This window comes from Callionymus lyra, chromosome 7, assembly GCF_982586985.1.
Source record: "Callionymus lyra chromosome 7, fCalLyr1.hap1.1, whole genome shotgun sequence".
Lineage (NCBI taxonomy): Eukaryota > Metazoa > Chordata > Actinopteri > Syngnathiformes > Callionymidae > Callionymus > Callionymus lyra.
This window is the reverse complement of record NC_141824.1, coordinates 7,501,188-7,515,184: the sequence shown is the minus strand read 5'-3', so window position 1 is coordinate 7,515,184 and position 13,997 is coordinate 7,501,188. Positions and strand designations below refer to the sequence as shown.

The 13,997-nt window shown below is 35.0% G+C and overlaps 1 protein-coding gene across 1 annotated transcript in view; it reads left to right on the top strand.

Moving 5' to 3' along the window:
- Positions 1-13,997, top strand: part of lsamp (limbic system associated membrane protein) — a 296,556-nt gene that overhangs the window by 170,716 nt on the left and 111,843 nt on the right. Inside the window, exons 2-3 of the mRNA XM_087794813.1 lie at positions 4,161-4,305; positions 5,609-5,696. Coding sequence (XP_087650939.1) covers positions 4,161-4,305; positions 5,609-5,696 — 233 coding nt within the window. The remainder of the gene's footprint in view (positions 1-4,160; positions 4,306-5,608; positions 5,697-13,997) is intronic.

Genomic DNA, 13,997 nt, shown 5'->3' with positions numbered 1-13,997 from the left:
AGCGAATGGAAAGAAGACTTTTAAGCAACTGTTTAGAATTGTGGCTTTGCAAAGGCATCCCCCTACAATCCATACTTCTTCATACATTTACATTTATACGACCCATATGGAGCAACATATGTGGTGGACTGACTGTGCAGACACATTTACCAACATTAATATCAAATTAAAGCGTTGATAGATTAGCGGATCTATCCTGTGCTACTCATTACATGCTAAATTTCATCTCTGCATGTCGGACGAAAGTCTAATCTTATTTTAAATAGTCAAGCAATTATAATGTTGACTTACTTGTTATTCCTAATTCCTATAATGTTGACTTACTAAGTTACTTCCTTGATTTATTCTGAATACCTAATTTGACGGTTCAAATGTTGAAACTTTTCATTATATTAAAATGTTGTTCATTAAAGCATTACATTTATTATATTAATTTATTGAATTCAATCATTTTTCATATTAAAATATGGATTTATTTGTTATGAAAAAAATAATTTAATAATTTGTAAATTGAAAGGTTTTTTTTTTTTACAAGAAGATGATACTGAAATGTAACTTAAACTTCAATGTTAGCTTTTTGAAACCTCTGGCGTCAAAACAAAGTTCATACATCATCTTGACTTTTTCGGAATTTACGCGCTAGTGCTTGAACATGGTCATGTGGTCGCCAATGCATCCCCTGATTGGCTGAGGGTTAAATGAAGTAGCCTGGTACTCTTTTTGTTATGGTCTAGAGTCACTATGATACCAACATTTATATGTTTCATTCATGAGGCTAAAAATTGAAAAAATATTCAATTGATAATTAATTATTTTAAATATTTGGAATTAGAAATATAAAACCTAAAAAAAATCATTCATTTTAAAAATACACAATTGAATCATTTAAATTAATTATTTAACCCTTGTTTTATCTAAAGGTCAAGGTGACCCGAAGGCCCGACAACACCTTGACCCAGAGACAACACAAGGGATACCACAAACACATTTGTTTCAGGGCCTTTCGGGGTCACATTGACCCTGAGATAGTACAAGGGATAAAACTCGTTCAATGTGTGAATTATTGAATAAAATGATTCGATAAATACGATTCAACCTGTCAATGTAGAAGTTATTCGTGCTGCTCATTGCCTTATCGGGGTCACGGGGGGTCGGAGTCTATCATCCAGTTTCTTCACGCAAGAGGCTAGTTTAAGGTACGACAAAGTGCACATATATAGACATAGATCACAGAGCAACACAGAGCAAATGAAATAAGTAAATAAATAAAAAAGATTGGAGAGAATCTAATAAAGAAATTCAGTTATTCAATAAAAACTACTTCAACCTTTAAATATTCCAAGTTCCATATTCAATATAGAAGTTGTTACGTTTGTTGAAAAAGTCAAGGTTTGAGCACTTGAAACGTGGAATCAAACCGTTAAGAATTCCGAAGGCGTCGTCGGTGTACTTCCGTAGTTCTACCGAGAGACTCCGGATCAAAGAGCCAACTCACTTTCACAAAAGGTAGTGAAGATGAAGACGAGTTCAAGCTGCTCGTACGAGCCCTCGATAAACCTTAAAGTCCTGCTCCCACCGCCTTGCCAGCTGGAACGACTGCACCACCACTTCCGAGCGTAACCCCGGGTCATGTGACGCGCGCACACACACACACACACACACACATAGGAGTGTGTTCTACCTCCACGTTATCTGCTCCCTCAAATGTGTGCACGTGAGGCCCAGGAACTGTCGACCGAGATCACGGCTTGTTATCAATTCTCATCGCCTCCAGACTCACGTTTACATTTGTTTATTCAAATCTTTCCTCGTCCGAGCGACGTCTCAGTCGCGGCGTTTTTCCTCGCAGATTCCCAGGCTGACGATGTGCGAGTGGAAGTAAGCAGGGAGGATGCTGCTGTCGCTTCTCGTCTGCTTCAATAGATTCACAGGTAGAATAGATGTACAAGTGGAGGGAGAGACTGTGGAGGAGAGTCGACCATAAAGTCAACAACAATAAACTGTTTGTTTGTGATCGTGGAGGAAAATGTTTTCCCATTAAGTATTAAACATTAGAATCTTAAACTTTTATTGCCGGTGTTAAAAAAAAAAAAAAAACACAACAAAGGGATGGTGTCGTCGGTACAGAATAAAATAATGAAGTAAGACAATGGTGCATTTTCTTACCTCATCTTTGCTGATGACATCCAGCTCTACTGCTGAGAAAAATCTCTAAACTTAGGAAAATGTTGTCACAGCATGATCTGGATCTTATAATCCATGTGTTTGTGTCGTTTAGACTATTGTAAGAGTTTATTTTCATAAGAAGTTTACCAAAGTTTGTAAAAAACAAGAAGAGCTTAACAAGAAGGAGCTGTTTCGCCTGCAGTTGATACAAAACTCTGCAGCCAGAATTCTGAGCTGCTCTAGTAGAAGAACTTACATTTCTTCGATCCTTAAAACTCTTCACTGGCTGCCAGTTTCTTTCAGGATCAACTTTAAAATTCTGGTTCTTACTTTCAGATCTATTCATGGTCAGACCTTCCATCAGTGATCTGATCCAGACTTACACCCCAGCTCGGGCTCTGAGGTCTGTGGATCAGAATCTACTGATGGTTCCTGAACATGCTTCTGGACCAAAGGAGAGAAATCCTTCCAGACTGTTGCTCCTAAGCTTTGGAAGCATCTCTGTGTTTGATGATCTACTGACTCCTTCAAGAAACATTTTAAGACACTTTTATTTGAGCTTTTCCCTGATTTTCTGAGACTCCTGTGTTGTTCTCAGTGTTATCTTGACTTTTTAAGTATTTATTTTATTGAGTATAGATTTGATTGTTTAAGCGCTTTGTGACCCTGGTCTGGAAAAACGCTTTACAAAAATAAATTACTTACTTACTTCATTTTTTTTATTGATTTAGCCAAACATTATTCAGTTGTATAAATCAATTTAACTTAGGTATTTTGCTATTTAAAATAGGTTAAAAAAAAGAAGAAATTCTAGTAGAGAGACGTCTATATCATTTTTTTTACTAAAATATTAATAATGACTCGAGTACATTCTCAGAGAATTCCATATACTGTAGCATGACTTTTTTATTTGGCTCAATCATTGTGTTCGAAAAAATATGGATCCGTTGTAGGAGCTTTCACAACCTTCAGCAATTATTTACGAGAAAAAAGGGGAACACAATATATTTATTGATTTGAATTAATAAATCATAACTTAAGTTGTTTTTTTTGTCCGAGTATCAGAATAATCGAGTAGTTGAGCTAAAGATTGGTCGGATTATTTCTAAGACAAGAACGAAAACAAGAATAAAATGACAAAAAGATTAAGTTATTTTGTTGTGTTAAGAATATTTTTTAATCGTATTTCTACATTTGTATGTTACAAATTTTTAATTGATTGTATAGTTACTATTTTTCTTTGTTTTCTTTGGGGAATCATCATAAAAAAAAAAAAAAAATAAGCCATTAAGATAATTATTGGATTAACCATGGATTGTTCTTTTAAATAAACTGAAATTGAAAACACCATTTTCAAGTAACAAAACTAAACAACTTGACAAACGTCTACTTTTGAACCTTGAACTTCACAATGATTTGTGTGATTAACTTTGTTGTAACCATTAAGGAATCTAGAATTCACATTTTCAGTGTATTGACATGGTTTTTATGTACTCGTCAGTCGTGATTCAAGTAATTTTTTACCAAAAACGTGCATATTTTCAGTCATTTCTTGTACCTAGAAAAGAACAACCTTGTTTCAAGACTTTGTGTTAAGAAAAATGATCATTAATGATCAGTAATATATGGAAAAAGAGGAAATAATGTGGAAATAAAAAGGTTATTGTGACCGGAACATAAATTTAAAAGCGTAGCGAGTGATGACTTACAAACTCACTGTGAAGCTACTGACATGAATTCAAAGTGTTCAGAATGTATTTGTGTTTATCTCTTCTGAGAGACACTTTTTTAAGAACATTTAGAAAAAACAAGTTGTGTGTTGAAACACAATTTTCCTCCTGAGCCTCCAGGTGATCCAACTCTCCCGCTTTCATCTTGATTTCATCACCCCGGGTCCGATACGCTCGGAGAATATTCTCACCGGTGTTTTTTGAATCCAGTCAATTTTTATCGCGACTAAAAAAAAAAAATGTTCTTTTTGGATTTGTCCGCAGGTGTTACGTGGACGACAAGTCATCGAAGGTCGCCTGGCTCAATCGATCCAACATCATCTATGCAGGGGAGGACAAGTGGTCTCTGGACCCCCGAGTGGACCTGGTCACGAAAGGACAGCTGGAGTACAGCCTCCGCATACAGAAGGTACGTCTTACCGTCCGATTCCTCACCGAGTCGCTGGTTTAGCTTCACTGCAGGCTCATTAAAATATTCCCTACTAACATGAATCACTTCCCGTGTGCATTCTCAAAGATATTTACACATCAGAGGATAAACACGCAGGAGTAATCAAAATATCCCCTGGCATTATTTATTATTTAAACTGGAATATGAATGGGGATAAAACAAATATAGCCTCCTGTGGAGCTGAACATACAGTAGTTACGAAGGAAATACACTTAAAGTTTCAACCTTTAATTGAAGCTTGTAGCGAAAAGTTTTCAATTAAACTTGTGTGTACTTGGAAAGTAGTTTTGATGTTTTTTTCTTCAAAATTAAAAATATATTTAACCAACTTTACATTTGGATTTCTAAGTGTTTAAGTTATTACCAAAAAAAAATTGGAAATAGATCATTTAAAAAAATGCAGTCACAAAATACTTTTCCTGCATTTTAAGAAAAAATCAATTAGAAAAACACATTTATTCCATCAAAAGAGTAAAAGAAAATGCCCCAAAATGTGACGCTCAACCAAAGTTGATGTCCCCGCGGACCATATGAAAACACAATAATTTTTACTGGATTTTGAATATTGGAAATCCATAATTTTACTATTTTTCAATTGAAAACGTTTTAAAAAATGAACGTCTGTATAATTGATTAAAATTTTGCAAAACCAAACTAGGTGGACCATGTGAATCACAAAGAAATGTTCTTAAAAAATCTGTGATATATGTGAATATCGAACTGATGCAGGAGCTTTCACACAGCCTTGAGCAATATTAACAAGAAAAATGGGAAAAAAAATGTTCTAATCCAAAATCCAAAACGTCTTTTTTACTTACTTTACTAAAAAAAACCTCAATAATGGGAAAAATTGCAACAAAACCAAAGCCCTTAGTCCAGCAGAACATGTGAATCAGAATTATTATTCAAACTTTGAAAATATGATTTTCTGGAGTCTGTGTAAAAAAAAAGAAAGAAAATTCAGTCATAAAATATTCCATAACATATTCCAATATATTCTTTTCATGTATGATTTAGATTTGATTTTTTTTCATTCTGTTTTAAATAAAACAAATTAAAAATATATATTTATTATATTCTTATCCTTCCTATCCGTTCAATAATTGCATTAATTTATAATATATTAAGTTAAGTGGCAATGTCCGTCCAAGATTCCGTGGATTTTTTTCTAATGTGTGTTTACATTTTTATCGTTTATTACTTACTTACTTTATTAACTTGGTCCGGTTCTTAACCTGCCTGTTCTGGTGTTGCTGTGCAGGTGGACGTGTACGACGAAGGCTCGTACACCTGCTCGATACAGACCAAGCAGCAGTCCAAACCCTCACTGGTCTACCTCATCGTACAAGGTGAGCTTTACTTCACTTTACTTTGGATCCTAAATCAGTCCCTCATCGGGTTGACGGAGGACTGGAGTCCATCCCAGCTCCCTAGGGTGAGAGACAGGGGACACCCAGAACAGGACGTCCGACCGTCACAATACACCCGAGACACACAACCCCCTCAGACGCACCAAAGACACACATCTATGGACTATTTATAGTCCTAAATCTTTTTCTGTGTTTTTGGGCCGTGGGAGGAAATTGGAGTGAAGAGAATAAACCCACACAAACACAGGGATAACCATCCGGCTGTGAGGTGTTATCACTAACCACTCCTCGCCCGTGGATTATTTGTTTTTCTGTAAAACATTTTCTGTTCATGCGTGCAAAAGAGGGAATACTGCAACACATTACCACCTTGTACATTAATCTTTCATACACGCAACATTACTGTTTACATTTACTCTAATAGTTTTAGCTGAAGTCTGCAAAAAAAAAGAAAAAGCTTCAGAAAAGCTGCTGAATAGCAGCTGCCGAGCAACGCGCCGCCAAATAGCCCCAAATCCCTGCGGAGTAAAGCAAACACTAAAACCAAAGACCTCCAAAGAAACTGCAGCTTATCTTCGCAATACATTTGTGTTTTCAGTATATTATTGAAATATTTAGTTTTTCAAGGCAGTAATGTAAGTTGTTGTCATTTTAATACCAATAGAAACTGTATATAAACATGTTCACTAGCACTGGAACGTCTTAATATTTTTTAAGACAAATCTTTCGTGACAACATTTTTTTTTTTTTGTGTAATTTTGCTGTTTTTACAGCATACAGTATGAACTCGCATTGTGTTCTGCGTCCTGATTGGCTAAGGGAGTACAGAATGCGTTCTTCTATCCAGATTTACATAAAAAACTACCCATAACTATGTTCTGCACTCGGGAAAAAACACCTGCACTGAGAAAAAGACGTTAAAGCGGCACAACCTTCAGAGGAACTGTGTCATACGCATCAGTTACTGGTAATCATTTCTTATGTGTCAAACCTCTTGGATTGATTATTAAAATTAAATATGCCAAAAATGTTTGGGCTTGAAAACAGGTTTTGATCTTTGCTTTCATTTACTAATATTGTACTTTTACGAAAGTTTGAACATTAACACTCTTTAAATAAGTAAATAAATAAATTGTAATGCCTGTCTAAGAAAAGTGTATAAAAGTTTGTGGTTAGGGGTTTTTACGGCTTTAAAACATGTTTAATTATTGTAAAAAATAAAACTTTGCGGATTTCGTTAATTGTGGGTTATTTTTAGAACGTTTCCCCCCCGCTCGCCCACTGTACTCGTAATTTAGTGCACATCACAGTAATATACCTTCAGCTTAGTGATGCCCAGTGTTGAGAGTAACACCTTATTGAGTAACTTAAAGTCAGTTTGTTACTTTTTATGGTAACTACTGCTTTGACTCATTACTTTTTCGTCACTGCGATTTAAACAAGCTAGTCTGAAATAACTCAATAAAGCACCGGGGAGTCATAAGAAGCAGAATGTTGTGACTCTGAAACCTGAATCCTCCAAATGATAATTGTTATTCTTTTTGGTATGATTTTTTGTTGTTAATTATTTTGTATTACATCTTTAAAATCTATCAACTCCGGATACATGGAAAGTAAAGAAACACTGTTTTAACGGCACCTGTTAGTGGCGCGCAAATGATGCCTTCAATGACACACAATGAGCGTAGGGTGTTTTATAACTAAACACAAACAATGTATAACTTCACTAGAATGAATTTACTCAGAAAACCAAGTGCTTTATAAAAAATTGCAAGTTGCAAAATTTTGCAAATAAAAAATATACAATTATTGAAGTGAAAAGTTACGTTTATATTGTGGGTTTGATTAATTCTACAATTATGTTAGTTTTAGTTTAGTTATTCATTTTATTTCTAACTTTTTTAGAGTTTTTAATTGTTTGTTATATACTTTCCTTTAAATGATGTTGTGTTTTTAATAGGATATTGTTCAGTTTTATTGTTGTTGCTTATTAGGTTAAAAAAGTTTCTGTAATCAATAATAATAATAAAAAAAAGGGACTTTTGCATTTGTTTAAGAAAAACTGGGGGGAAAAAAAATCAGTATCGGTGATTTAAGACTCTAAATCTATATCTGTGACAAATATGAGGACGTGTACAGCCTCAATTTAAATTATTTATTTATATTTGGGTTTTTTTTTCTGGATTGTTTAATCACATCATTGAACCTTACACTTGGCTTGTACCTGGAAAATTGTCCTTTTTCCACCTGTTACAAAAAAGTTACTTTACTTAGTATTTAGTTACTTCACAGCAACTGAGTTACTTTTGAAAGAATTAAATAGTAACTGCAAAAAAGTTACTATTTTAAAGTTAACTGCCAACAATGGCCTCAATAAAGTCTGAATCATACAATAATAGCGTCGCTCAAACCTCAAAATGAAGAGATATATTCAGGGATTGCTGATCCTTCCCAGATTCCATTTCATCTGATTATTCCGTGTTTGATCATTGAAATGCTCCGCGTGGAGTTCCAGACTTTCCGTCGGCTCGCTCGTTTACTCCGACTAATACGACAGTTATAGCCAAACATTGATTCCGTTGCTTTCCTCGCCTGGTGTTTTGTCGTCTGCGGTGCCTCTCGACGTCCCATTCAATTTGGCTTCCTTTGTTACGCTGGTGTGTTGTATTTCCAGGCCAGGTGGGTGTAATCCCCTCCTTGAGTTTCCGTTCGGCATCTTTCATCTAAATTGAGGCGCGGAGCTGAAGGTGACGTTTTCTGGCAATTACTGTGAATATCTTCGGTTGAGCTTTCGCTGTGGAAATAATGTTCGCTTTTAAGCAAGCAGTCAAAAATTCAGACAGTGTGAAGAATGTGGAGAAAAATGGATTCAGGCGAATAATTAATGGAGTAAAAACTTATTTTTCCTTTTGAACCTGTAATTTTTAAATCTACTAAGTCCTAGATATACCTCGGCTTTACGTAACGATGGCTCCACTGGTTAAACTTAATCACACAAACTCTCTCAAACTGAGCCTGAGAAACCTGGGTGTTGTATTTGTCTCTAGTTGAACACTGCAGAAAACTGACCACAAACTTTTTCAACTGAGAAAAATCTCTAAAATCTCTAACTAAGCTTTTAATCCATGTGTTTGTATCTTCTCGTTTAGACTATTGTAACAGTTTATTTTGGTGTCTAAACAAGAAGGATCTGTCTCGCCTGCAGTTCATACAAAACTCTAACAATTCTGAGCTGCTCTAGTAGAAGAACTCACATTTCTCGATCCTTAAAACTCTTCACTGGCTGCCAGTTTCTTTCAGATCATTTTAAAATTCTGGTTCTTACTTTCAGATCTATTCATGGTCAGACCGTCCATCAGTGATCTGATGCACTTTGTGACCCTGGTCTAGAATTTTTTTTTTTACAAATAACCTTTACTTACTTACTTACACAAGGGGGGTCGTCCAAGTTGTGGAACAAAATGTATTTAAGTCTTGTTGGAATATTGACTCGTATTCTTGGAGCGTTAATGTATCTAAATTATCTAAATATATAGGTGTTTTTTAACTTCCATCAAAAACTTTTATCAACTTTCTTTACCTTTAAAAAACTAGTGTGTTTTTTTCGTTCAGAAGGACAAAATAAAAGCTTTGATACCTTCAACCAGTTCAACACAAGTTGAAAACTTCGTTAGGGACAGACAGTAAAAAATTGAATTCAGGATTTATGCTCTACACTTTCTATTTGACATGTAGGGTCTTTTGCGACGTATTAAAAGTTAAACATTTGTCAGGTCAGTTAGTCAAAGTTAAGTTAAGTTATTGTGACTGTGTGACAAAATAAAAGCTTTGACGCCATCAATTAATATAACACAACATTTAAAACTTCTATACGGACAGACTGTAAATATCAGAATAAAGGAAGCGTCCTTGACCCTTTTGGTTTGAAATATATGGTTTTGCTTTTATTTCATCTAAAGTTGTTTTTCTCACTTGAATGTTGGATATTTTTCAGGTTAGAGATCTGACCTAAAGCTGAAACTCAAAGAACAGACATCAGAGATGGTTCAGAGTCACAAGTTACATTATTAATATTGTTTAAAAAAGTTATTCTGTTCAGACAGACAAAATAAAAGCTTTGACACCTTCAAAAAGTTTGAACAAAATTGAAAAACTTCACGGAGAGACGGTAAATATTGAAACTGTCCTTGACACTTTTTATTTCAAGTATAGGTTCTTTGTATTTCATCTAAAAAGTTTTATTTTCACTTTATAGAATGTTTCATATTTGTCAGGTCAGAGATCTAAAGTGGAAACTCAAAGAACAGACATCAGAGAAGGTTCAGAGACACAATCATTTTACTTGTACAAGGAGAGGAAAATAGAAGAAGAACTGTTTTGGTTTCATATTTATCGTACGTTATCGTATTATCTAAGAGACATAAACAAATATTTTAAAAACACGCACTGCATTACAGCTGCTCTTAGATGAAGGACAGCATGAATATTGTTCGTCCTGATGGCTTTTCCGAGTAAACCCTGTGAGTGTCATTTGGAAACACTCCGGTACATCCTGTTCTCAGCTCAAGCAAAGCAGTGATTAAAACGAAAGCAATGATTTAACGTGTTTATATGTGTTGTTAAGTTATGCCGTTACACACTTTAGCTCGGTCATTTTCCATCAATAGTCCAGCTTGTGATGAGCCATGAAATCTCTATATCTTTATTAACATTCATAACATTTATTCTTAAGCTTACCTTAAACTCTTCAAAAGGTCACAATATCAACATCGATCCACATTGATTTCAACCGACCATCCGATGGGACACGGCAAATGAATTTGGATTTGGATTTGGCCCTCGGGAGCCGAGCTTGACTCATGTGCTTTGAGGAGGTAATGATGGAGCTCTGTGTCATAGATCGGTTTCGCCGCAACCCAAAGCGATCCCCAGAAAACCCAATCAACTCTGCAGGACAATCCTTCACCCAGCCTTCATCTTTTTAATGGCTATGAAAATGTTCCAAACATCCTTCACTGCCCCTGGTTACTGACCCAAGTGTGCGTCCACGTAACCAAAGCTGACAATTCTCCGCTGGCAGGGACGGCAGCGTAATTGGAAAACAAATGATCAGACAAAGTGAATTTCTGGTGGACGAAATCGTGTTGAAGTCGCCGGCTCCAGATGTGATACCAGTCACTGCACACGACTTGAATCCTCAATGCGCTGTTAAGCCTCCGCGTGAACTCTGTCGGAATATATATTTTGAAATGAAGCCGAGGTTAAATGAAAGATAGACGAGTCTCATAATAGACGCTCGTATGCGTCGTGAACAATTACCATTTGATGTCCGGGTAACGTCCCTGACAAGCTTCCACTCTGTGTGTTAGAAATAAAGGTAATTATCTCGACTTTTTAATTCCAGTGCGGAGCGTATGCGGACGACGCTACATCATTAAAACAAAGTTAAGGATCAAAGCACGGATAATTAGTGATATTTTAGCAAACCAAGGAAATTCACAGCTCAAGGCTTTTGCGTATGTGGAAGATGTCAAGAGTGACTCACTTTAGTTTCTTTGAGAACTTTTTAAAGGGAAAATAGCAATGGTTAAGAAACACCTCGGAATCTGAATTGGCCATAAAATCAGCAACTTTATTTACCAAACTGCTGCAAGAAAAAAGAGCAAGAAACAACGGCAGGTTTCCAAAAGTAGTTTTGTGTAAAAAAAAAACTAAAAATCAATGAGAAGTGGAAAGACCTTGAATGACTGGGCAGTATTGAAGGTGCTGGACAAGCAGAGAGAAGTCATTGTGTCAGGCTGTTTTTTTTACTTTTAATTCTGTTCAATCACGTCCATACTCTTGTTGGTATCTTCCAGTTTCTGTCGACTAAAAGTCGGTATATTTAAGGACTATTTAAGTCGATTAATACTGCTGATTTTTAAGTCTAGTTCTTGTCAAGGAAACTTGTATTTCTATGTTGTATTGGATACAAACCAACACAAGTCAACCTTTTTTTTCTGTTGTTGCTATAGACTAAAATATACATTTTGTTTGCGGCTTATCTTGTAGATGATAAAATTTGAATTAAAAAATGACCTTTACAAATGTACATTCCTTACTTACATGAACCACTAACTCAGGAGTTGTTGTGTTTAAATAGTCAAAAAGTCTAAATTGAATCATGGAATGTTGAATGAAAAATATCACAATGTTTCTGGTTTTTAATTTGCTTGTTTAGTTAAGTTGCTAATTAAACATGTTTAATTAATTGTAATAATTCCACACTATTACAGTTTTTGTTTTGTGTTTCCATAATGAAGTCTCATTTGTTTTTTTGGTCCATAAAGATCATTTTTACCATCATTTTGTTCTACAATGCATTCCATTAATCATCACATGACCAGCATTTATTTTCAGTCTTTTATTTTGGGGTGTTTTTTACGTGTCCAAGGTTCGTTGCTGATTATATTTCATCGTAGTTTTTTTGTAGATGACGGTATCGCTATTCAAATGTTACTACAAAAAATTAGATATTATAAATATATTAAAAAAAAGAGAAGAACCAGGAAGTAAGATGTTCTTGAAACAGGTGAAAGTAAGAAAATGATCTGAAATAGTGACAATTGAATTATATAAAGTAATAATAATAATAATAATAAAGATAATGATAATAATAATGATAGTAATAATGATAATAATAACAATGATAATGATAATAATAACAATGATAATAATGAAATAACAAATTGACACAGTCTGATGAAATAATGTTTTAATAACAAATAAAAAGAGGTTAGAAATTAACAGTTTATTCGAGGAAAGGTAAAGATCAGTGAGAACGGCAAGTGCTCTTTCGCTTCTTCATGTTAAATCTGTCCCCGCAGCTAACATGGACTCATATCCCTTTTCATTTATTCCTTCAATCAACTTTAATCATTTTAATGACCTCCAGCTTATGCTTTATTAAGTTACAGAGCGCTGATGGAACGCCCAGTGATCTGCAACATATTGGAATATCGTATTATCCTCAGCAAATTCTTTGTTCCTAAATTTTATTCCCATTATGCCTTCAGTTTATGCTCTCCGCAAAATTACCAACAACAAATGTAATTACACTAAATCAGCAGGTATCGGAGGAAACAGAAAAGCAAACTGAAAGGCACAGCAGTGAGCCGAGAAACAATCACTAAGAACGTTGAGATTTAAAAAGTGGTCGTGACGGATTCAACTGTTTCAATGTATTGTTCATTTATGGTAATTCAAATAGATGTTAACAACACTTGAAAACTAATGTTTTTTGTTTATTCACTGACTGTCATTTTGATTTAAATAATTAGGGGTGAAATGTGTTAAAAATGAAACATAAAATATAAAAAAACACCAAATTAAATGGGTTTTATCAATAGAATATATTAATTATTACTATATTAATTCATTTGTTTTCCCTATTAACGTGATTTTGTGATTGTAATCATTAACATTGTATTTTTAACCATTGACAATAATTTGTTTTATATTTATTTGAATACAAAACATTCAAAATATCTGTTCATTTGTTTAACAATTGCAGTGAAACTCTCGTCATCATGGCCTAAAGCTGTGAGTCAGAGAGTTCTCTTTAAATTAAATAAATAAAGTGTCCATTATTGCAGTCCTTATAGCAGAACAGAAGGATTCTTGACGTCCTCTGCAGTAATCATTCAATGATGCGGCGGAATTTAAAAGGTAACATTATGAGAAGCCTCCAGGAAATTTCCATTTATTGCACATTTGAAACTAAAGAACTTTCAACAGCTTTTCTCACACATTGTCGTACGATGATTTCACGTGTGTTCGACTTGAATCTGCCGCTTGAAAAAAGGGCGTTTCACCGGTTGCACCTCTGAACCCTCGTGCTTCTGTAGGCTGTCAATAGTATTGAGGTCGTGTTCCTGATCCAGAGTGCTCGGATCCATGTGCTGCTCATTTTCTCAATGAAGAAAGTGCTGAGTCAGCGTATTCCAATGAGCTTCGATTTGATATTGCAGTATTTAAACTACAGTCAGCACTTTCCCTCGCTTTGGCCTTTTGGTTAAAGTGACACTTTGGCCAAGATCGTCATTGATGATGTGCTTGAGTTTGATCACTGTTCTTCTCTTTTCTCCTTTTCAATCTCAAAAAGATCTGAACACGTGACGCTTCTTCTACAACGACCGTCAATTCTTTGATTACAGTCGGAAATGTTTGAAGACGAATGAAAACGATTGTGTTTAGAAAGTGGTCGACCAAATGTTTGATTGAGGTTTAATATGTGTATCT